Source organism: Podarcis tiliguerta (genome assembly GCF_965153285.1).
Source record: "Podarcis tiliguerta genome assembly, chromosome: 16".
Lineage (NCBI taxonomy): Eukaryota > Metazoa > Chordata > Lepidosauria > Squamata > Lacertidae > Podarcis > Podarcis tiliguerta.
This window is the reverse complement of record NC_139549.1, coordinates 39,000,799-39,025,379: the sequence shown is the minus strand read 5'-3', so window position 1 is coordinate 39,025,379 and position 24,581 is coordinate 39,000,799. Positions and strand designations below refer to the sequence as shown.

General features: G+C 42.0%; 1 protein-coding gene across 1 annotated transcript in view; it reads right to left on the bottom strand.

Moving 5' to 3' along the window:
• The window catches only part of SBNO1 (strawberry notch homolog 1), a 38,992-nt gene extending 17,640 nt beyond the window's left edge, over window positions 1-21,352 (bottom strand). The window contains exons 1-15 of the mRNA XM_083418125.1: window positions 20,064-21,352; window positions 16,192-16,319; window positions 14,644-14,748; window positions 13,156-13,465; window positions 11,536-11,636; window positions 10,135-10,231; window positions 8,642-8,802; window positions 8,383-8,516; window positions 8,187-8,277; window positions 5,824-5,985; window positions 4,964-5,099; window positions 4,769-4,874; window positions 3,416-3,569; window positions 1,472-1,654; window positions 1,215-1,312 (exon numbers count right to left, since the gene is read on the bottom strand). Coding sequence (XP_083274251.1) covers window positions 1,215-1,312; window positions 1,472-1,654; window positions 3,416-3,569; window positions 4,769-4,874; window positions 4,964-5,099; window positions 5,824-5,985; window positions 8,187-8,277; window positions 8,383-8,516; window positions 8,642-8,802; window positions 10,135-10,231; window positions 11,536-11,636; window positions 13,156-13,465; window positions 14,644-14,748; window positions 16,192-16,317 — 1,964 coding nt within the window. The 5' untranslated portion in view covers window positions 16,318-16,319; window positions 20,064-21,352. The remainder of the gene's footprint in view (window positions 1-1,214; window positions 1,313-1,471; window positions 1,655-3,415; window positions 3,570-4,768; window positions 4,875-4,963; window positions 5,100-5,823; window positions 5,986-8,186; window positions 8,278-8,382; window positions 8,517-8,641; window positions 8,803-10,134; window positions 10,232-11,535; window positions 11,637-13,155; window positions 13,466-14,643; window positions 14,749-16,191; window positions 16,320-20,063) is intronic.
• Window positions 21,353-24,581: the final 3,229 nt, after the last annotated feature.

Below are 24,581 nucleotides of genomic sequence, written 5' to 3'. Positions count from 1 at the left end.
TCTGGGCACCACAAGTTAAGGATACTGACAAACTGGAATGTATGCAGAGGAGGGTGATCAAGATTATTGACGTTCTGGAAAGCAGGCCTTATGAGGAATGTTTGGGGGAGTTGGGTAAGCTTAGCATGGAAAAGAGGAGACTATGATAGCCATCTTCATATATCTAAGGGCTGTCAAAAGCTGTAGCAAGCTTGTTTTCTCCTGCTCAAGAGGGCAGGACCCAAACCAATAGATTCATGTTACAAGAAAGGAGATTACGACTAAACATCAGAAATAACTTTCTGACAGAGCTGTTGGGCAGCGGAATGGACTCTTTCAGGAGTTGTTGGGCTCTCCTTCCTTGGAGGTTTTTAAGCAGCGGTTGGGTGGCCATCTGCCATGGATGCCTTAGCCGAGATTCCTGCATTGAAGTGGGCTGGACTAGATGACCCTCAGGGTCCCTTCCAACTCTACAATTCTATGATTCTATAAACAATGATGCAGCAGAAGGCTGCATAATTAAAAGAACATTTTGCAGTCAGAGATGAGATTTTTAAAAATAACTAACTTAAAATCAGCCTACAAGGTGCCGCTATACCCAGCAAAGTCACTGTGCAAGTCTCATGGCTTCTGCTTCTTTTTGTCCCACAACCCACATACACCCCAGGTCTGCTCCCAGGGTTCCTCCCAATACACCAGAGCAACCTGGGGTGTGCAGGGGGAGGATGCTCTGGTGTGGAAGCAAAGGTTGCTCTACTTATGCAATGACTTTGCTGGATACAACCCAGTGAATACATGAACTTATGTACAGCACCTATAATGAAAGTAGCAGCTATGCGATGATTTTAGAGCTGGCACAAACTTTTCCTCAGGATAAAAGATCAATTAAGTTCTGTAATATTCTTTCCTATTGTTCTCAATCATTGTACGCTCTCATTCGGATTCCAAGAGTTTCCAGAAATTCTGATTGCTTGGGGTGAAGAAAAAAGGCAGCTGCTGGACAAACATCTCCAACATTTGCAGTTTTAAAACAGCATTAAAAGACTAAGTGCAGTTGATTAGCCTGCCCTCTTCCTCCTCCACTTTAGTGAGCCCTCCCTCCCTTCATGTTCATTTCTTAGTAAGCTTGCTGGCGAAACCTATATTGATTTTTATTGGACAGTTCTCTGCATTTTCCAAGAACCTGAAAAACTCAGTTACTTCTCCCAGATTTGTATGACTGATAGGAGTCTTACTTTGCTGTGGAAACAAAGTCGTTCAGTTCCCCACCACCTTCTTCCAAAGCTTCTAAGGTTCTTGCTTCCCCTGTGGACTGCAACCCAATGACTACACACTGGAGAGAGAAAAGGACACTCAGTTTAAAGCTCTTCCAAATATACAAAGCATATCCAACCCCACCCATCCACACCCATCCGGTCACTCTGACATTTCCCTGAGAAAATGAAGCCACGTTTCGAAAACATTCTATGGTCAAGGCCAACCTGAAACTTACTTTGCCGTTCTTTATTTCTTCTCGTGCCAGCTGTACCACCCTTTTCACTTTGGAAGCTATGCAGAGGTATTTGAAGAACCTCTGGTGGGCAGACCAGAACTGGCCCCACATAGACTTCTTCATCCGCTGCTCAGCATCAATGAGGTCGGCTGCTTGTTGGAATTTCTCCCTGGCACTTACCCACTGAAAAAGGAACACCAGAAATTTTTCTATAAGTAAACATGATGAACTTCTACAGTGTAACTTTACCATCACAGCAAGATTAACCAGAGATGATTTGTCCAAGGAAGTTTCAGTTTATCAGAGTTCTTTTCTAACTTGCTACCTTCAGGGAATCAAGGATGTATCGTTCTAAGGTGCTTAGTCAATTCAGAAAGAGTGCTGCCAATAACTACTGGACCTCAGCGTTGCCTCCTATGAGTTGAATACACCCTAAAATGGGAGACGGAACCTGCTGCCCTCCAGATGTCGGACTACAACTTTGATCTTCTCTAATAACTGTCCATGCCGGCTGGCGCTGACAGGAGTTAGAAATCCAACATCTGGAGAGCCACAGACTCTCCATCCCCACCCAAGAATATACCCCATGATAAAACACTGCCAAAGAAGACTAGCAACAATGAGTCTCCTGTCTTTCAGGGAAACTCACTCACTGCACTGATCTTCTCACAGAGGAGTCCCAGGATTCCCTGTAAACTACTGCACTATAGAATGATCGCTGTAACTTTGTTCAAATCAATAATTTTATCATTAGTGCTTTTAATCTGACTCTGAAGACTGCAGTTACATTATGATGTACAAGACACACACACCTGAATATTTAAAAGTCAGGACAAGTGGCAGCCATCTCTTACAGGCTTTACAAATATGTATTGAGAGGTCCAGTAAAAAAAATGCATTTTCAAAGGATGGGAAACACATCAGTGATAAAATAATAAAATAACTTATTTGAAACATTTAAAAACATGTTCTCCTAACATCTTTCTAAGCCTTCAACAATAAGAGCATGAAAACCAACTTTTCAAGGAAACATTTTTATTTCCATAGTACAAGCATGTCTCAATCCAGAGAATTTACATGTAGCACTGAAATCAATTTGATAAGTTAGTCATGACTAATTTGATTCATTTAAAATATTATTTATTATTGTAGTATCAATCTCACGTGTAGAATAAATAAATTTAAAACACACTACTTAAAGAACCAAATGGTATTAGTCTTAACAGGCAAAATTAAATTAACAGGCTTCAAATACCCAACAAACAGTAATGTCTTCAGTTGATAATGAAAACTTATCAGTAATGTGTCAGGTGGAAGAAGTTCCCCAACTGGAGCATCAGCACCAAGAATGATCTTTCTCAGGTTACTGCATCATATGCTTCAACATATGTGGAGGGCCGCCACCACAAACCTTAATACAACCCTTTAGGTAAGAGCAGAACCACTGTACTGCCAACTGCCAACCTACACAGCCAATCTAGCAAAATACCACGGGTGTTGGTATTAAGAGCTGCTGAGAGATCAAAGAGGAGAAACAGGGTGGCACCTCCCCTTCTGCCCTCCATCAGAGCAGCCAGGGCTGACTCAGTCCCTAACTCAGGCCTGAACCCCAACTGGAATGAGTCCAGATAATCTGTATCCTTCAAAAGCATCTGGGTGGCCATCGCCCTCTTGCGCACCTTCCCCAAGAACATGTGCAACTGGGCAACAGCTTTCACAAACTGCTGGGTTCACTCCCCCCCCCCAACCGAGGAGCAGGCACACTACTGCATCTTTAAGAGTGGCAGTTACCTCCCCATCCTGCAAATATTCATTTGCCACACCTTGGACCCACCTGGTCAGCCACCCTACACCAGTCTGGATTAGGGTCTGTGTGTTCAACTACAATTCAAAAGGTACAGTGCCTAGTTGAACATGTAAAATGCTGTATTTAAATACACTTACCATTTTTACAGATTTATTATACATTTTAACATAGTGATGTGAAAGCTGAACCTCATCAATTTTGAAGGTTACACCCGAAAAGCTCAGCTGCCTTGCTATATACATTCCTCGTAGCTTCATATCCATAGCAACAATTTCCATGGCACCTACACCTCTGAAAACAAACAAACACAAAGGAACCATCAAGGTAATTTATAAGATGGAAATTATTTTAAAATAGAGAATTCTTGGATTTATTAGGGAAAGCTAATGTTGTATTAAAGCCTGATTAAATATGATTTTTCAATGGAAGAAATATCTTCAAGCACTATCACAAAATGACACCACCACCAGACTGAGTTGCAAGCACCATATTTTAAAAACACACTATAGACATGAGAAGAGAGAATCTGTCAAGCTTTCTATTCTTTACATCAATGGACGACATGGACTTTGCCTCAAATAAGAAAGTCTCCTGGGAACATACAACTGAGGAACCAGAAGGCCTTCTCACCCCCTTCCTGAACGAAATGCTTGTTTAACCTGGAGGTAGGCTGTATGAATTGTGTATTGCTTTGTAACGATTTGTTGCGTCTCTGGACCATAATAAAGGTGGATGATGATTTAAAACTTTCTTGACTAATCACGTTAATAATTGTTTTGGACCATTTATATTGGTGTTTTATGTCTGATTCTTATACCACAGCGATATTTTAGTATGGCTGCATATAGATACTTTTATAAAAAACAAAACTTCCAAGTGACACAATGCAATGCAGTATCTGCTTTTGAAGGTAGAAATGGGTCCTTTACTTGCCATCATTGACAGAGACATCTACAGACAAGATCATCCCACAACTGCTTTTGCATCTCTAGGAAGTTTGGCACTGAACTGAATAGTCTTCACATTTAGGTATTCTACTTACAAGCATGCATTCTGAATAAGGCAATTCACTATATTTCACTAGAAAGCAATTCAGATTTTCCTACAGCAAGTCTCCACTTTGTTTCATGCAGCTCCCCAGATTTAGTATATTATCAGTTTCATTTCTGAGTCACATGAAATACTCCTCCCTCCTCTGCCTTGGGATTAAACGCTTGTTCTTATATCCTCTGTCAAATAATGTTGCCTTCAAATTCAAGCCCTGAGTTGTCCCCCTAAAAGAGGGAAATCTTCAAGAGCCATATGCAACTTGATAACAAATAACACCTTATATGAAACTTTCTTATAGAGTCAGACCATTCCCATGAGCCATCTTACTGAGGATAACCATTTTCATGCTGGATCTTCTTCATATAAATCTTGAGCTCTACCACATAGTTATAGCCTGCATATTATACAACAAGAGTTGACATATGGAGTCAACAACTTACCTTCTTTCAACAGCCTGAATAAAGTCACTGAACTCCCTAAATGGAGTTCCTTCACCCCATATCCCAAGGCGGTTCATATATGCCATATTGCGTGGCTCAGATGCACCTGAAAACAAATATCTAGATTAAATTCCATACCTTTCCACCAACTTAAGTAACAAAACGACAACACCACATTTAAAACAGAGTACATACCTGTGGCACTAGCATAGACTACTCTGGCTTTTGGAAGTTTATTCTGCAGCTCCAGAACCGCCAAACCTGTCTTAGTTGGTTTTGATGACCCAACAGGACAAAGATTTTTAGCCTTGTGACATTCATCAAATACTATCTGAACATATTGTTAAGGAATAGACATTAATAATAAAAATAATCTTCCTCCCAAGGAAGTTTTGACTTACAGTGAAACAGAAAGATTGGTCATAATGTTACCCAATTATAAATAAATAATGCAGCACAATCCTAAGCCCATCTCCTTGCAAGTGAGCCTCACTATGTTCAGCTGGACTTTCTCCCAGATAAACTGGATAGGGTTGCAACAGCAGCCGATTAATCATACACGTTTTAGTCAATCAAATGTGCATATTGGTTGTTTTGGCATGACATATACATGCATGCGTTTCAGTGGACACCTTGTAAGATCATTCCTTCTATTAGGAAGAGAATGAGGAACACCTCAAAACAATGTTTAACGTACACAGTTTTTAGAAGTCCTGTACTTTTATTAACAATAGTTTTTGCAAGTAAGGAAAGGTGCTCCATCTGGACAATCAACTAAGAGCTAAAAAGTCAATCAAAAATACTGCAGCTTAAAGATCAGTTTAGCTTTTTATTAATTAACTAGACATCCATGTCTTTACATTTAATTATAAATACAAAAGTTTGACTGCTTGGAAACACTTCTACACTTGACAGATGTCTTTCCCAAGTGACTGAGAGTCCAATAATTTAAAATCAGCAAGACACACATGCTTAAGAAAGTGAGTGCAGGCACAGGTTTAAAGAGCTATGGGAAGAGTCTGTTATTGTACCAAGTTAGAACACTGAAAAGATACAACTCCATCAAAGTCATCTCCGCACCAGTGAAGAAGTTGTTTGAGCCTGGTTTTATATTTACCCCCGGACTGACTTTCTCCAATAAGAGAGGAATAGGTGGCAAATATGACACCTTTCTTCACACTCCCGTTGTGTTTTGAAGAAATTTTTCCATATTTGAACTAAAATAAAAATACCATATTAGTATAAAAGACACCCTGCAACTGGCACAACTATTAGTTCCTTAAACTTCATTTACAAACCTGTACATCCAACATTCAATTTCCATCAATATAATTATTGTAAAGTTGCAACAGGATGCACATACCCAATATAAGCAACTATATTAAGATCACTGCATTACAGTGTATTAAGATCACTGCAACACAGTGATCTTAATACCTATACTTTCTCCTACAAAGATCATACACATTTCCTCTGTTTTTAAAGCTAAAGTTCAAATGAGAAATGTTCCTAATCTTGGCAAGTTTGTCCCTGTGCCACTTTTTGTTTCTGCTGAAATAGTTCTAATACCAAGACACATGGAGAAATGTTTTTTGCCTGAAATCTATGGTCACAAGTTACAATACCCTTTTATACTGTAACTGCACAACCCTGGAAAATGCATTTCCTTAAAGGAAAGGACAGCAAAAAGGTAGGCTAACTCCCAGCATTTAGTACACTATAGTAAGGGAAGAAGCCCAAATATTCAACCCTGCAAATAGAATTAGACTTCTTTATTCAGTGTGAAAAGTGGCACTGGTATGGCACATTTAGTACAACTTTGCTCTTTATTAGAAATAGGGATACTGCAGGATTTTGTTTAGTACACATTTTTTAATGAACTTGACTTGTACTTCCCAGACCAATACACAGATTGTAGCAGTTATCCTTCAGTTTTTGCACTTGTTCACATTTTGTGACAAAGTTCTTGGCCCAAACATGTTCCAAAATGTTTATTTTATAAGAAAAGCGTACAGTCATGCCTCTTGTTAGGTTAGGTTCAGGTTATGTTCTTTCAGGATAAGTCCTGCCACGACCCGGAAGTAACCCGTTCTGTTACTTCTGGGTTACTTCCGGGTTTCGCCGGTTGCGCAGACGCTCAAAATGACGTCACACGCATGCGCAGAAGCGGTGAATCGCAACCCATACACACGCGGGTTGCGTTCTGCTCATGTTACGAACGGGCTCCGGAACGGATCCCATTCGCAACAGAGGTACCACTGTACTGTAGTGTGGTTAAGAAAATTCACAATTGATGCAGAACAGAGTGGATTTATGAGTGAACACATGCAAAACAGAAGTGGACTAGAAATAGATCTGTCCATTCCCAATTAGAAACCTGCACAAATGCAGTTCTTTCCAAAAACTTGTTACAATGTTATGCAGAGCTTCCACCCAGATCTATAAGACTTTTTTCCACTGTACAGTGGTGCCTCGCAAGACGAAAAGAATCCGTTCCGCGAGTCTTTTCGTCTTGCGGTTTTTTCGTCTTGCGAAGCAAGCCCATTAGCGGATTAGCGCTATTAGCGCTATTGACATTTTAAGGGCTAAAAACGGCTTTTTAAGGCTTAAGGGATTAGCGGTTTTGCTGCTAAAATGCTTTTAGCAGCTTAGTGCTTCAGAAAAAGGGGTTTTGGAGCGGGAAAAAATTGCAAGAATTTTCGTCAATTTTCGTCTTGCAAAGCAAGCCCATAGGGAAATTCATCTTGCGAAGCGCCTCTGCAAACGGAAAACCCTTTCGTCTTGCGGGTTTTCCGTCTTGCAAGGCATTCGTCTTGCAGGGCACCACTGTATATTTAACATCTAGTTGCCACTAACTCATTTGTCACTATAATCTTGCAAGTTTAATAACAGATTTGTTAAATCTATGAATGTCTAAGAGATAGTTAAGACATGGGAGACTCATGTAAATGATGATTCATAAAACTAATCATATTAATTAATTAATAAGTCTAGCAAGATATCCAATGCTGTAAAGCAAAGGATTAAAGAAGCATTTCCCACAACTAAATTTGTTGAGAACTACAAATTTCAGTGGAAGAGTTCAGAAGCAAATTACTACCCAAATAAACTCAAGAAAGCTCAAGCAATTGTCATGTGTTTTAATAACTGGACACCCCCCCAACCCCAATCCTGAAGTGCTCATCAAGCCTGTAACAGTGCTCTAACACCATGCCAACATCTTGATTTTATAGCACTGCACTGGAATAGCGGCATTCTAAGCAACTGTGTGCTATTATTGCAACTTAGGCAGGAAGGCAACAAAACCATAAACAGCAGGTTTTAGCATGTCTAAGATATACAGCATTCACATAACGTGCATCTCACACAAGCATACCTAATACTTTGCTTCAACTGTACATAGTAAAAAAATCCACACCTTGTTTAATGAATGAACCAAAATGTTTTTTGCTCCAATATCTCTCAGATCTCTTTCTGCATCATATTTCAAATCATTTGAAACACTAAACCTAGGAGAGAGCAAACACAACTGTGAAGATACAGGCAAAAAAAATGTTAAGGATCTTGCTTGCCTAGCATCCCCCCCCCCCCCCATTTAAGTGATCTCTACTTACCATACTGCCCTTTTTCTACCCAAGAGGTAGTTCTCATATATTATTCCAGCTATGGTCCTTCCTTTTCCTACACCTGCACCATCACCTATCAAGAAACCAGCTCTGTCTCCATTGGGTAGGAATGTTTCATGTTGCTGCAGAATGTTAAAAAAAGGAAGATAAAAGATTCAGCATAGCAGAAGTGACACACCAACCCCACACCTTCTATAGCTGAACGGGAACTTGGTTCGTTTTGAGTAAACATGAAACCATGACATACCTGTGCTGCGTATGTAACAGCTTCAAGCTGCAATGCTGACAGCCAGCCACTATCAATACTCTCTTCAGGAATTGAAGACTTATACCAAACTTCTGGAGGGGTAACACTGGAGAGAGAACTGGTTTCTACCACTGGATCAGGATGACGCAGACCAATTTTTACTGTTTGTAGAATATAATACAAATATTATAGGCAACATCCGATCAGAGGTTACTTCAGCAAGATAATTTTTAGTGACTCTAATTCAAACATTTGCTCTTTATAAAACTAAAGCTAAGAACTGCTCTAAATACAAGGCTCTTAATCTACAAACCCAGCAAGAATTCTGAGGGTTTATGAAGTAAAGGGAAGAAACTAGAGTTCTATCTCAGTGTGACTCATGATTTATATACAGCCTTATTTGCAAGATTTACATGTGATGGTACAGGCCTAGTCCTATCTCCTGAAGAAATGCAAGGGACTAAAGAGGCTCTACAAAAAAATCAGATGCATGCAAAGCAACCACACTGCCTTAGACCACATGATAAAGCCACCTTGCTGAAGCTAATGAGGTTTGAGTTGGTAGAATGCCTGGATGGGAGATCCCATGTATGTCACCTTCAGCTCCATGATGGAAGATGCAGGACATAAATGTACTCAACACATGAAACAAACATCTGCTGATTGCTTACTCAAGAAAGAGGCAAAAATGCCCTGAAGAAATAATTCATTGAAGTGATGTCCTAAAAGGAGCCTTGAATAAACACAAAGGCAATTCTGCCTATGCAAGGAATTCCCTCTTCTAAATTCCTGCATTTCCCCTTGGGCAGCACTTACTTCCATTTCTGTAACTATCCAGTATGTTTTATTACATCATTCTAGCCCCCGCAACACTAGGACGAAAAACATCTAGAGATCTGCGGAGAGCGAAGAAGGCAGATGTTCACAGTGACATCTTGTATGGATGGTTCCCCCCTTTATGATTTTATTGTCTAAATTATGCCAATGAAGGCTGAATGAATGAATCTAGAGATTTGTTGAGACCCAAGACTTCAAATGAAAAGAGGCAGGAGATATACAAATACACACTACAACAATTATCTACTTACAAGAAAGATATTGGTATACCTATGTACAGTGGTGCCCCGCAAGACAAATGCCTCGCAAGACGGAAAACCCGCTAGACGAAAGGGTTTTCCGTTTTGGAGGTGCTTCGCAAAACAAATTTCCTATGGGCTTGCTTCGCAAGACGAAAATGTCTTGCGAGTTCCTGCGGGGTTTTTTTCCTCCCCCCCCCCCTTTTTCCCAAGCCGCTAAGCCGCTTAACAGCTGATCCGCTAAGCCCGCGAAGCCGCTAATAGCGCTAATCCGCTAATGGGCTTGCTTCGCAAGACGAAAAAAACCGTAAGACGAAGAGACTCGCGGAACGGATTCTTTTCGTCTTGCGAGGCACCACTGTACTGTAGTTTAATATTTTTTAACAGTTGAATAACCTATACAGTTGAATAACATACACTTTATGGGCATGTACTCTGCATACGTCTCTGCATGACCCATTTCTTCTTCATCCTCTTCTTCAGGCTCTTCTTCCTCTTTTGCTACTGGAACTTTCTGCAGCAAAGATGAATATTTGTAAATTGTGTTGATACAGAAACAGCAACGCTAAAGACTAATCAGCAAGATGGAGCCAAAAGACTCTGCTACACCAACAGAGAATAATGCTTATCTTTTAAAAGGGCTATGCCAGACTTCCAGTGTGCTGCAGGCTATGGTGGACAATGGGGTTCGCTCATCCTGAGCAACCCAACTGCTGCGAGGAGGCGGGAAGGGAGCACTGGCAAAGCACCTTCTCTAAAAAGCCCAAAAGGAAAATTCGGGTTCTGAAGGCTCCAGTGGTGTCTGGAACCCCCTCTAGTAGCCCCCAAAGCTCCGGAGGGGGGGCATGGGAGCTCTGAGATTGAGCACAGACACACGGCACGATCAAGACCTCACAACAAAATGCTTCATTAAAGCATTTTGCCATTAAAGCAGTGACTTCTCTAAAAAGTAAAAGGAATTCGGGCCAATTTGGATATGGTCATTTAAAAAACAACAACAACAACAAGATTTAATAAGAATATATCAATCGGATCCACACCCAGGAGGGAAAGAGGAGGGCCGCCCTGCAAGCAGCTATTGATTTGCATGGAATAAAATCTGCAGGGACTAAGAGAAGAATAAATAAAATACCTGCTAATGATTTTTCTTTTTAAGCATTCCAGTGGATGAATCGAATTAACATTGTAATTTGAGCTAATACTGGATGCATAAATTTAAGGCTTTAAAGTTCTTTTCCGGCAAGCTTGCCAAACATTGGAAAGGTAAGAGAAGAAAGCAGGACGTGAACTTTGTGGATTATCAATACTTTAAAGAAACATCTTTATTTCATTTGTTTCTTTTTATGAACTAAATGAGACAGACACTGTATGTATGCATTTAAAATTTAAATATTAAATTGGGATTGGCTTGGAAATATTTTTAGAGCATGCCATAAGTGGATGGTAAAATATATTTATTATTGCTATTGTTGTTTCCATAATCATCATCATCATTATAAGGGTCCAATAGAAACCAGAAACAATTTGGAGGTGGCGTATTTATTTTTTTTAAATAAACCTAAATCTTGACAGCTGTAGGCAGCTGTGAATATAGCTGGGTAAGGAATTCCCAAGCCACAGAGAAAGGCTTTCCCTAATCTCTGGATAAGCAGAGCAAGACCTCAGTAGATCTTAAGGAGTAGACTTATTTGTTACAGGAGCAGGCACACCTTCAGTAGCTTCTATATTTGGATTCTGGGTGCAGGGAACTACAATTTTCACGAGCAGTGTTCAGTTAGAGAGCAATGTATACCTCACTGCTGAGGAAGTTGCACCTACCATTGTAGGAGAAAAGCTTCTCATTTTCATGTCATTTATCCATATTCTTGCTACCTCTTTAGTAGATGCCTCCTTTTTTACAGTACCATTGCTTAGATCAGCTACAAAGAGAAAATTTCCAAGTTAATATATAACAAATTAAATTTTCTAGAATACAATCAAATCTTCTCTATAGTTGAATGCTGAGTCGGAGCATGTAAATTTCTGCCAATCTTAAACAAACAAACAAACGTTTCTCAACAGGTTCTGCCACAGCAACACTAAACAGGTTGCTGGCTGTTAGACCAGGGCTACTAGTGCAGGTGCCACCGTTAAATCAAACTTACATCTGGATCACCTTGAAGGGTGGGTTAAAGAGAGGAAGCCCAATTCCCAGTTTTAGCAGTGAAACCAAAGTTTATCTTACCTGATTTGGTGGCATTTACCACCATTGTAGAAACTACAATTATTTCTGGAAGAAAGTCAACATTTTGGGGTCTAAATAATTTTTACATTATTTAGATGAACACATAATTTAGCAGTCTCTCTTCATCCAAATCAATAATATGGCAATAGTACTCATCACTTGATATGATTCTGGGATGTGTATGTTATGTTCAAAGACTTGTAGAAATTATTTAATTTCCATGTGTCACATCCATGGCCCCAGAACAAAGTGTACTTAAAGAAAACAATTTCATCACATATTTATGAATCAGAATGTAAGGCTAAAATGCAACTCTATTTTCACAGGAGATTTTCACAACAGGTAACAGCGTAAATGCTTTTTAACATTCATGTGCTTCTATGCCAGCTAAGAAGAGTCTATTCATTCACAGAAATAATGCCCCCCTCCCAAGGAGTCTTTATCTTTCTGCAAGAGTTTGCTTTCCATCACAGCCTGCATTTAGAGAAAATGAAACAGAGCAATTATGTTCTAAACAAAACTCCCGTTCGCAAAGGTACTCAAATGTAAACTTCATGACACAGGTTAGCTTTTAATGCATACCATGCCCAGCAATTCACCTACATTGGCCTTCACTAACTTGGTGCCCTCCAGACATTTTGGACTACAAGTTCTATCAGCAGTGCTGCCTGTGAAGGTCATCAGGTTGGCAGAGATTGGCCTACAGTATTACATGCTACAAAGTTTACTACTTATTTAGAAGCGTCACATTAACATAGTTGGCCTGTCCAGTTTATGCTTGCACACCATTTTGTTTTAAGATGCTGTACCAAAGAAATCAGGCTGAATACCAAATATCTAACATAGCCTTCTCCAATCTGGTACTCTCTGAATCAGGCTTCCTCAACCTCGATCCTCCCAATGTTTTGAGACTACAATTTCCATCATCCCTGACCACTGGTCCTGCTAGCTAGGGATCCTGGGAGATGTAGGCCAAAAACATCTGGAGGGCCGAGGTTGAGGAAGCCTGCTCTAAATGTTTTAAACTATGAACTATCATCCCCAGTCAATGATAAGAGGAGATGGTAGCTGCAGTCCAAATCTTGGACTGCTGAGGAAAGGTGATCTAGCATAAAGACAAATGGCTACGGAGGTAGCAATGAGCATGCTAGATTATTCTGTTCAAGTCCCCCGAAAACTAATACTCCATCCAGTCAGCTTCTTAAGCCACTTACTTGCAGCTGTCGCAACCGGCTGAGCAATGTTGGGAGGTGGCTTCAGCTTCATCAGCTCATTAAGACTATTGTTTTTTAGCAGATCTTTTAGCTGGATCTGGTCCTTGGGAGTTGTGGAAGTCAGGGCATTCCGAACTGCTGGCGCTGCAACTGACGGCCTGGTAGTGGTGCTGGTCTGTATAATTTTTGCTACAGTGATCGTCTGCCTGGTAGTGGTGACTGGGGTTGTTTTCGTCATTACTATGGTAGTTCCCAGAGTAGGAAGCTGGTTTATTTGATTCAACACAAAGGTTGTAGTTGATGGTGGTTGCTACAGAAAGAACAGAAAGATCATTACCATTTGCTGGAAAACCAAACTTAAAACTGTTATTTAGTCTTGGCTTGCAAGTGAAAGCAAAAACGTAAAACTGAATTGTTCCGGTTTCAATTTCAGAATCCACAGCAGTGTCTCATTTGTTTGCTTGAGCTGGGCAAGTGTTTGATTAAAATCTTAAGTTTTTTTAGAAATTTGGTTATAATATCTAATAATAAAAAGTAGTGCTTGCAATAATTAATATAATGAAAGCAATGAATGGAGGAAATGGGTAGATATATACTCTGCAGGCAGGAGTTGGCCAACAATGCAGCAAGAATGAAAAAAAAAAATAATGGCATGCAGAAACTGAGCAACTGTGAGTTGGTGGGGAGGGAATTAAGATGGGGTACTTATAAAGCTTTGTTTTTTTGTTTTAAAAAACACATGCTAAGTTAACTCTGGGGCATCAGAAAAGTTCTCAACACAACTTACCCTATGCATGTTTCCTAACTTAGGTAAAAGTTAAGTAATTTTTAAAAGATTTTCCTGGATTCCCGCCTCCAAATTACTATTTAGTTTTTTTGTTGAGCAGTCATTTTAATAGTGGGTGGCATCCAATATTTTTGTTCTGAGTGGATGGGGCTTTCATTCACGGGTCAAGAACAGTGCATTATACAATGTTGATGGTGTGGGCAGTTTGGGACCTGTTTAGTACAACAGGTCTTAAGAAGCACCATATACTGTACAATACTCAGGGTTCCAAATATACTCAAGTAAACTGTCTCCCCCAGGTAGATTTGGCCCTAACCATACAATACATACATGAATCAGCATGATATGCAAGACAGTGAACACTGAACTCTACACTGTAGTTTAACAACTTTCCCACAGAAAAAACTGTTTCTTCATAGCTCAAGCCATTCCGTGATACAAGGTATCTGCAGGAAATTTGTGCTTACTCATTTTTCTTTCTTCATGCAATCAATTCCATCAGAGGCAAATTTCCAACTCACACACTTACCATATTTTTCCGTGTATAAGACTAGGTTTTTCCCCTAAAGAATAATGTCAAAAGTTTGGGGCCATCTTATACACAGATACATCTCCCCCCATTTTCTTAAATTGGAGTCCCCCAAAATAGGGGGCATCTTATAGGTTGAAAAATACGGTAATTAAGGCTTTACTTCTCTTACCCTGATGTTCAGTACAGCTGGAGAAGATGCAGTCTGTGGTTCTGTTTTAACAGCAAGTGATGCCTCAGTCTCCATGCCCAGTTCTAAGGCACTAACTGGGGCTGACTAAAGAAAGACAAGAGAATAAAGTCACATTGTGGAACATATCTTGGAAACAACATTCAATTAAGACAAGCATCTGACTTGCTTTGCCTTTTTATTTATCTATTTAACACAGTCTACAGTCAAGAGGAAGCCAAAGGCAGTTGGTCTCTCAGCCAGCAATGAAATTGCTCTGCAACCTGAGTGAATGGCTTAATACCAAATGACAGTTGGAGAGCTTTTTTTCTTAGATATATCCCAAAGAAGATACTGTATGCGCAGACATGCAATATGTGTTCACAACAGGTATGCGGATATTCCACACAAGATACTCTTGCACTTACTACTGAAAAATAAAAAACACTGACAACTGTGACCTCATGCAATGTCTAGATGACAACACATATTTTTATATAGTGATTGTACGAGTCCTCTTCAGGCATCTGCGATGGAGTTTCTATATGGAGTGACAGTGGTGCCCTGCACGCTCACCCTCCATGCAAGCGCAGTGCTGTAGCTCAGTGTTTCTCAACCTTTTTCCAACCATGGTTCACTTCCGATTTTGTTTCCTTCCTGTGGCCCTTCTGTCCTACTGGACAGCTTGGTGCAAACAGTAGTGGAGTGTGGAAGTGGGAAGGAGAAGGGGAAGCAATGCTGCCATAGAGTATGCGTGGCAATTCATCCACTGGGAAGCGTGGTCACTTCTCTGTTCACGCTACTTGTTTTCTATTTTCTTATGTTTGTGCCATGGCCCCCCATTTACCCGTGGCCCCCTTGAAATAACCTGGGGGGCCCCAGGGGGCCATATGGCCACCAGTTGAGAAACAATGCTATAGCTTACACCATTAGCCTACACACATCTTCTCCTCAGTATCAAGAGGAGGGCAGCACAGGGAACAGTAGTAAGAGTGGGACAAGCACACAGACTCTCTCCATATGACTTCAATGGCGTGAATCGAAATGCTTAAATGAGGCTAGGTTATTGCAATTAATTTTGAAGACAAGACTGACCTGGTGATGGATCTGATATTATTAAATGCTTAAAATTTTGCAGGACGTAAGCAGCACCACAGGCAGAAATACAAAATGTTACAATGTCACAAGAGAAACTTTCCCAAACTTTGTACCACTAGGAGCAGCACATAACCCAAAAAGTTTATTTCCTAGGTTTTATTACCCTATCTCTAGCCACAACACTAAAGCACATTATTGACTTGGAACTGGGCAAATTTAATGTACAAGAGGCTAGGATACAATGTTTGCACCCAAACTGAAGTTAGGCACACTTATTCAACAGCCATGTTACTTCATATCCAAGCTATCACTTTGTTTTAGTGTAGAATAGGTAACTTTTAAAATATCATTCATTTCCCTTTTCAATCACCCAATATCAGCACTGTACTTGAAAAGAAAAGGCAGCTCAAACGTTATTACAGTAACCAATTTAAGTGTTTTTGTTTTATCAACCTGCTGAACAGCTGGAGCTGGGGTTGCAAGACCCATATCTGTAGACTCAATATCAAACAGGTCATTTGGGCTGATTCCACTCTCACTCAAAGCAGCCAGCAACAGATCTTGTCCTGGTTCCACCATCTCTGAAACAAAGCAAATTTACAATTAGGTGGCTTAAGTGGCAAGAACTCAAGAAGACAATCCTCCTGCGCACTTTCCACAAGCACAGCTACAGCACCTACGAAGTTACAAATACTTATAAAATTATAAAATTATTCATAAAGCATTTAAGTCTTCACGGCATTAGGTGAAGAACTGTTGTTCCTGTTAGGTAAAGACTATTAGGTTAGGTCACACTTCTATTGTTCCAAAGAACCACCATAATGTCACTGGGATTTGCTTCTAATAAACATGTATAAAATCAGGGCACTGGAAGATTTGGTCAGAGCAGTGGAACTTGAGTTACAAATAACTATGTTTACAGCAACTATGCTGTTAGATATAGAGGGATTCTGACAACAGTTCATAGTTTAGAGGACTGCACGCCTTGTTTCGCCAAGCAACTGTTTTGGGCAACTGTTTTGACAAGTGAACCTAAAGTCTGAGGTATTAGGTCACAGGTAGGGAACCCTTAGCCCTCCATATGATGCTTAACTACAACTCTTATCAGCCCTAGCAAGAATGGCGAATGGCCAGTAACTTAAGTTCCACTGCTCTGACCAAATCTTCCAGTGCCCTGATTTTATCTTGTCTTCTGCACATGATAGTAGGCAGGAGTGCAGGCATGACTATGCCACACGTAAGCTAGTGGGTTCTTCTACTCTCTTCCAGGAGTGCCTGTGTCACATAAGAAAGGGGTATCACATGTTGGCCACAACCACCTGGATAAGTTGGCCAAATTATAAAGTATCACCCCCAATACTTTTATTTTTCTGCTTTGGGTCCTTAATATGGACATTATCACTTGGTTCTACTTTTCTGTAAAGTCTGCTCAGCATGTATGGTTGCTATACTCTGACCATATCCAATACTGTTAACTTTAAATGCAGAGCCACAATTTCTCTTTCATTTACTGCAACTGTTTGCATTAGACTAACCCTTCCCATAACAAGGAAGGTGATACCATTAGTTTCCAGTAATGAAGAGCACAGTGAACTACCAAAAAGCAATACTAAAACACAATTACTATTAAGGTTATTCTCCCTTGAGTTTTGAATGAACTGAATTGGTCTCTGAAGTTGTGTGCAGCTTCATCAAGAGCTCTACTAAGTTTTGACAATTTCTCTCTCTCTATATATATATGAAGCCTTCCACCTAAATCATTTTTAAGGTGGATTATAGTGGTTGCTAATAAAGTACAACACTTTGCCCTCCAACTGATGGATGGGGCCTTTGAAAACAGTTTGGAAGCTTCAGTTACTGCAGCCTCACAGGTTTAAGATGAACAGAACAGAACACCAATTCTGTTCACATTAAATTGGTTGCCTGTATGCTTCTGAGCCCAATTCAAAGTGCTGGTTTTGACTTTTAATATTCTTTATGGTTCAGGAGCCCAATATTATTGGGAAAGGCATTCCAGAAATGAACATACCTGGACCCTTAGATCATTATGTGAGGCCCTTCTCCAGGTCCCTCCTCTGAGGGAGGCTTGGAAGGTGGTGGTGGCAAAGGGAGACGGCCTTTTCAATAGTGGTCCCACATCTGTGGAATGCTCTCTTTAGGAGGCCTGCTTGGCACCTTCACTGAAATCTTTTCAGCCCAGTCTAAGAGACAATTTACCCAGGCCTTTGATAAATTCAGTTGAGTTTGGTTTACAACCAAAGCTTCCTGTAGCTGTTACTGGGGGTGGGGTTTTTGTATGTTGCATGAGACATTTTCCCCTTGCCTACAGTACAATGTATTGTGTATATGTTTTTAAATGCAAGTCACTTGCAGACATTTTAGGTAACAAATGATTAATACATTTAATAACTAATAATATGAAACTAGGTCATGGATAAAATATATTCATTTTTAAAAGAGAATCTCAGGAAAGCCTGTGAAAATTACCACAGTCATTTATCAGGATTTTAAGTTGAATACAACAGCTTTCAAAAAGTGCCATTTATTTCAAGCAGAATGTTTTCTGTCTTTGGAGCAAGAAAATATACTCATATTCACAAAACAGATCCAGGTAAGTTGTTCTCCCCTATCAAACTCTGAAAATTATGTTCACAAAGTTAAACCAGCAGGGTTATTGGCCAGGGATGATATGAGTTGCAATTCAGCAACTTCTGGAAGGCCACAAGTTCCCTGGCTCTGGGTTAAACAGACTTTGGATCTATTTCACAAATTAATGTTTTCCAAACTATGATGATTCCACAGGAATTCCGCGAAAAAGTTCCTATATGGATCACCAGATCTTAGCCTTCCACATAAACCACATGTGCAGGACATAAACCTCCAGGTTAGGTTAGATCCACCTGTGTAACTGTTATACACATGGTATTGATTGATCAACTAGAACACCCCCTCTTAGTAGCAGACATTTACATTTCACTGAAACATGAAAGTCTGCTTGCTGAGATAAGGAAAGAGAACTAGAAACATCCAGGAATGAAAATGATTTCTGCTTAGTCAGGCAGGTAGAACAAACTACAGCTGTCCCCATGTTTAAATGCAGCCAATTCTCTTTAGAACTTACACACCTCAACAAGGTAGCTCAAGGCATCCTTTGACAAAGGGCTATAAGCTGAAGATTGTAACTTCTTTCACAAACAAAATAAAGAAGCATAAATCCCATCTCACTGAAAAAGGCTCCATACATTACAGAGCAAGCCAGAACAGCCAGCTGCTATTTCAAAACACTGGAGTTGAAAGACCATGCTTCTTTACTATCTCTAATCTTGATGTATCCACTGATATTAACATTTAGATTTAAGCAAGGTGTGTGCAAGGGCCTTGGTTTAGAAATGATTAGCTTTTTTTTAATGGACCATATACAATTACAGTGCTATACATTTAGGGGATTACCTGTTACACACTCAGTCCTCACCATCTTTCTTCTCTGCCCAGCCTGTGTGGAAGCAGGGGGTGCTAGATGATTAGTTCAATTAAGGTGGAAATAAGACCCTGCCCTAACGAAGACACTAGGTCAGTGGTAGCCCATGTGCTGTCCTCCATATTTCACTAGACTACAATACGCATCAGTACAAGCTGGCATAGCCAATGATGAAGCATGATGGGAACTGCAGTGAAACAGTAACTCGAGGGCACCAAGCTAAGCCGCACCAGGAGCTGCAAGGCTTTCCCAACAGTAAAACAGCTTGGTATCCTGGCATAAACCGCAAAGAAAGTAGAAAAACCCATTCCTAATGGGGAAGGAGGAAGAAGACCCCTTGCACCATAGACAAATTGAAAGGAAAACCCGTAAGAATTTGTGTGTTTTTTTTGGGGGGGGGGGTGAGTGTGCGAAGGAGACGACACACCAGCTCAGTTACTTTCTTCACAGGGCTGGCTTTAGAGCAAATGCCTCCTCTGTTATGTGTGTTATATGGGGCCAGTTATGCTTATTCTCAAGCTGAAGGGCTGGGGAAAGAAAGAGCCCCCTCCCCGCAATGCAACAGAGAACTTCAGGGCTCTGCGCCGTGTTGTTGTTATTAAGCCAGTCTGAGGGGAGGGAAGAGGCGGCAGAAAACGTTCCCCTGTGCAGCCCTGAGGGAGGGGACCCGAGAGCAACACCTGAGAGAAGGTGCGTCTGGGGCTGGAGCGCGGGGGGGGGGAGCTTCTTTCTTCAATACAGCAAAGCTACGAGAGACCGAGAGAGAGAGAAGGCGGGGGGCAGCAGAGGGACCCCCCCACCTACGGATGAAAACAGAAACCCCACAGAAGGGGCAGGAGGGACTCACTCTGGCCGGGATTCCTTCCGCCGAGCTGCTCTCCCTCCTCGACGCCTCAGCCGCTTTCTAACTCGCCGCCGCCATCTTTGCGCGCCCGCCTGCCCTCCCCTCGCGCAGAGAGGGCAGGGGGAGGGAGGGGCGGCGCGGCGGCGCGCGGCGAGGGAAAGGCTCGCGGCGGCGGGTGACGCTGCGCCACGTGACCTCAGCAGGACGGCTCGGCTGCTGGAGCTGCTGCTGCTGCCGCCGCGGCCGCCGCCTTCTTCTGCCCGGAGACGCGCGACGCCACTGCGCAGCCACGTGACCATCGCCCGGACTCCGCCGCCCCTCCCGCCTCCCTTGCGCCAGTGCGCACGCGCGCTCCTTGCTCTCCTCGGCGTCGTCACCACAAGCTCCTTCGCCGCCTTCCCTCGCATCACGTGGCGGGCTGCCCGGACGATCCTTCGCCGCGTCCCTCGGTCACGTGGCCCGCCGTTTCCTCACGCTCTTCCCTCACTTCAGAGGAATGCGAAGGGGAGGGGGAGGCGCGGCGGGGGGAGGTTTCTAAAATGCGAACCCCCTCCGTGAATCCCGATGCCGGCTCGTAGTTCGCTGGAGTAACCCGCAAGCTGCCGCCTCAGGCTCGAGGGCCGGCCTAGGCCCGGTTTTTTTCCCCGTTGGGAGGGGCAAAAAGGAGGAGGTCGAGGAGACGACCGTTGGGAGTCACGTGATGCTGCTTCCCAAGATGGCGGCGCCGTGCGTGCTCACGCAAGACTAAGAGGTCACACGTCCGGCCGCATCGCGAGAGTTTGGTACTCGTGTGGTCTGACGGGAGAGAGTCGTGCCTCCCGAGAGAGCCATGAGGAGAAGGTCCGGGGGCGCAGATAAGGCACCGCGCAGGCGCGCACGCGGGTCTCCCTTTCGCATGGGAAGTATCCGCAGCAACGCGTGTCGCGTTTGGCCCCATTCCCGAAATGTAGCTGCTGAAGCCCAGTTGCTCTGCCTCTCCACCTCTCAAAGTCGAATTCCATTTCAGAGAAAATGCACACGTTATTTCTTATTACCACTACTGTATTTAGTATAGAAATACAAAAATACGTAACAAAAAACAGTGACTCCACCCACGCACAAAACCATTTAAAAGGCTGTACGTAGATGGTCAAAGGCCGTTGGTGTAGAGGAATGTTTTTGTCTGGCACCTGCCGTATTTACAGAGCATCTTATTGTTACCACATATACTGTGACTTATACTATGAACGCAGGTGTTGCACTGCGCAAAACTCCCCGATAAAGCTGTGTGGGTCATGGGGAAAGCTGTGTAAAAAAATTCCTAGTGTTTTTATTTAGAATCTTTTGTCTGATTCTGTTGGAGTCTTATCATCGCACAAGGGGCAGAAACAGAGCAGATGCCATCAAATGGGACTTTGGTCACATCGGTAGCATAATGGCTTCTTTCAAAAAATCCTGGGAGGTGTAGTTTCCTCAGAGTTTCAATTTCCACCACCCTTAACAAACTACAGTTCCCAGGATCCTTGGGGGAAAGCCATGTGTTTTAAATGCACTGACTGCTATGGAAAAAAGGTTAAGACTGGATCTGGAAGTCGTTTTCCATTTCTGAAATAAATCTTCTTGTTGCCAGTTCTCAGTGTTTTCATTTTCTGTGGTGTAAAGCATTCTTCAATATTTTCGGCATCTTTTTATTCACTCACAGTGTGATAGGAATTTTATGGTCTTAGATATATGGTAATGTTCATAAGTGTACCAACCAAGCACATACATAGATCAGCACAGGAAGGCCAACCTGGAACCATTTTAATTCCTAAACTGAGCAAATGATTTCTCTGCAAGGTCAAACTGGAAAAGCGTCCCCATTGTCTTTTCCTTCACAAATCCTGTCTTAAGGGTATGTCTGTGTTTGAATAGGGTGTGAGCCTGTGACCTGGCCCAGAAACTAAGTATTTATCACTACAAAAGAATGGCCAGGCTCCCCAGGCGATCCAATCAAGTAACCTGCTAGGCAGGAGATAAACAACAACAGGAGAAAAACAATATTAAAATTTCTGTTTTAGACCGCCTTTTCTGTGATGTAGGTGTGATGTATCTGAGGGGTGGTCTTAGGTTATACCCCTTCTATGATGTATGTATGATGTTTCTGGGGGTGGTCTTGATCTACAGGGTGGCAATATCAAAAGTCTTTATAAGGCCTTGCACACCATTTTTCTGGGTCCCTCCTCGTCATTATATTGTTGCGCACTATCCCAATCTCCAAACAGAGAGAGATGCCAGGGGCTCCAGGCACTCAGCCAGGGTTTGGTTTCCTTGGAATGAGGGACAGTGGAGACTCCCTTGTCTTTATGATTCTCCTGAGACAGACGGATACCAACAACAACAACATATATACATATACTTACATACACACACATATACATAGCTGTCAACTTTCAGATTTGAAAATAAGGGATCAGCAGCCTCACCTGTCCCGGGGACAGTCTATGGGATATCTAACAATCCGGGATAGCAGCAGGAAGCAGTGGGAAACGGCGCTGGAATAAGGGAATTTCCCGCAAAAAAAGGGAATGTTGACAGCTATGCATATACATATGTTGGAAGAAGCAATATATATAAAATGTATTGCTTCTCTCAGCCTTGGATTCAAGTAGAACTCAAACATGGCTCTCACCACTATTTTTCTTGAAAATTTGGTGCTGGAACTCACCATTAAGACCTCCCTCAGTCTCTTAGAATGGCAATGGTCCCCACCTGAGAGGTGCTGGAACTGAGTTCATGCAAGTTCCAGCTGCAAAAAAAAAGCCCTGGCTCTCACACTCTGGGTTCTGCCTGCTTCTAGCCCAGCTCTCTCTCTCACAGGACTCTGGTTTTGTCTTTCTTACAGGAGCCAGGTGAGGGAGCACCCCCACCCATTTGTCCTTTTGACAGAAAGCCACTTCCATACTTAGATGATAACTATGACCTTTCCCTGGCTAATTCAACAATGGAATCTTCCAAAGGATTTTAAGCCTTGCTGGATTCAAGAATTAGAAGGGATGCAGGCATCATACAGCCTAACTCCACTCCAGTTTACACCATTATGTTACAGGATGCACATTTGAGGTGTTTTGTGTTTATTTAAATATTAGATGAATTGTTTTAATGAATTGGCCTTCATGGTACATTCCAACTCTACAATTCTATGATTCTAACTTGTATTTTATGTTGAGACACTCTGAGACTTTTTTTATAAAAAGCAACTATTAAATAATTAATAATAGCTATTAAAGAATAATTTCACTTGTGAAGAATACTCACAACTTCAGCAGCGCCATAGTTGCATGTCTCCTCAGAAGTAAAACTCATTGGTGGTTCAGTAGTTATGCACTGCATATGGGGAGAAGGCAGCAAGGTCTGCACTGTGTTTTGCTCGAGCTCCAAGATTCACCAACAGGAGTCAGGCGAAAGAGACGTTCACTTAGGGCTCACCCATACTGCTGATTAATGTGGGTAGAAAGCTCCCTGTACCTCCTGTCTATAAGATGTTGTCCCATAGACAAGTCCTGTTGTTGCTGTTTAGTCGTTTAGTCGTGTCCGACTCTTCGTGACCCATGGACCAGAGCACGCCAGGCACTCCTATCTTCCACTGCCTTCCGCAGTTTGGTCAGACTCATGTTTGTGGCTTTGAGAACACTGTCCAACCATCTCGTCCTCTGTCGTCCCCTTCTCCTTGTGCCCTCCATCTTTCCCAACATCAGGGTCTTTTCTAGGGAGTCTTCTCTTCTCATGAGGTGGCCAAAGTATTGGAGCCTCAGCTTCAGGATCTGTCCTTCCAGTGACCACTCAGGGCTGATTTCCTTAAGAATGGATGCGTTTGATCTTCTTGCAGTCCATGGGACTCTCAAGAGTCTCCTCCAGCACCATAATTCAAAAGCATCAATTCTTCGGCGATCAGCCTTCTTTATGGTCCAGCTCTCACTTCCATACATCACTACTGGGAAAACCATGGCTTTAACTATATGGACGTTTGTTGGCAAGTCCTATATCACTGCTTTCCCACACTTTCCTCTCCCTCTTTCACTGCTTATCACTGCTTTTCACTGCTTACCCACACTTTCCTCTCCCTCAATCCAGATTTTCTCTTACCCTCTCCTTTATGGAGTATCCCTGATACAGTATGAGAAAATATAGATTGTGGGAGGGAAAATGAGGGAAGGGTAGGGTAATTTTAAGATGTTTCAGTATTTTAACCTTTGCATATTTTAAAATAGGTTTGTAATTTTTCCTCAGTGTTATTATTTAATCTTTTTGTAAACCGATTTGAGTATTGGGTTTTTTACAATCAAACAATGAAACGAGCAAGGGACACGGGTGGCGCTGTGGGTTAAACCACAGAGCCTAGGACTTGCTGATCAGAAGGTCGGCAGTTCGAATCCCCACAACGGGGTGAGCTCCCGTTGCTCGGTCCCTGCTCCTGCCAACCTAGCAGTTTGGAAAGCATGTCAAAATGCAAGTAGATAAATAGGTACCGCTCCAGCGGGAAGGTAAATGGCATTTCCGTGC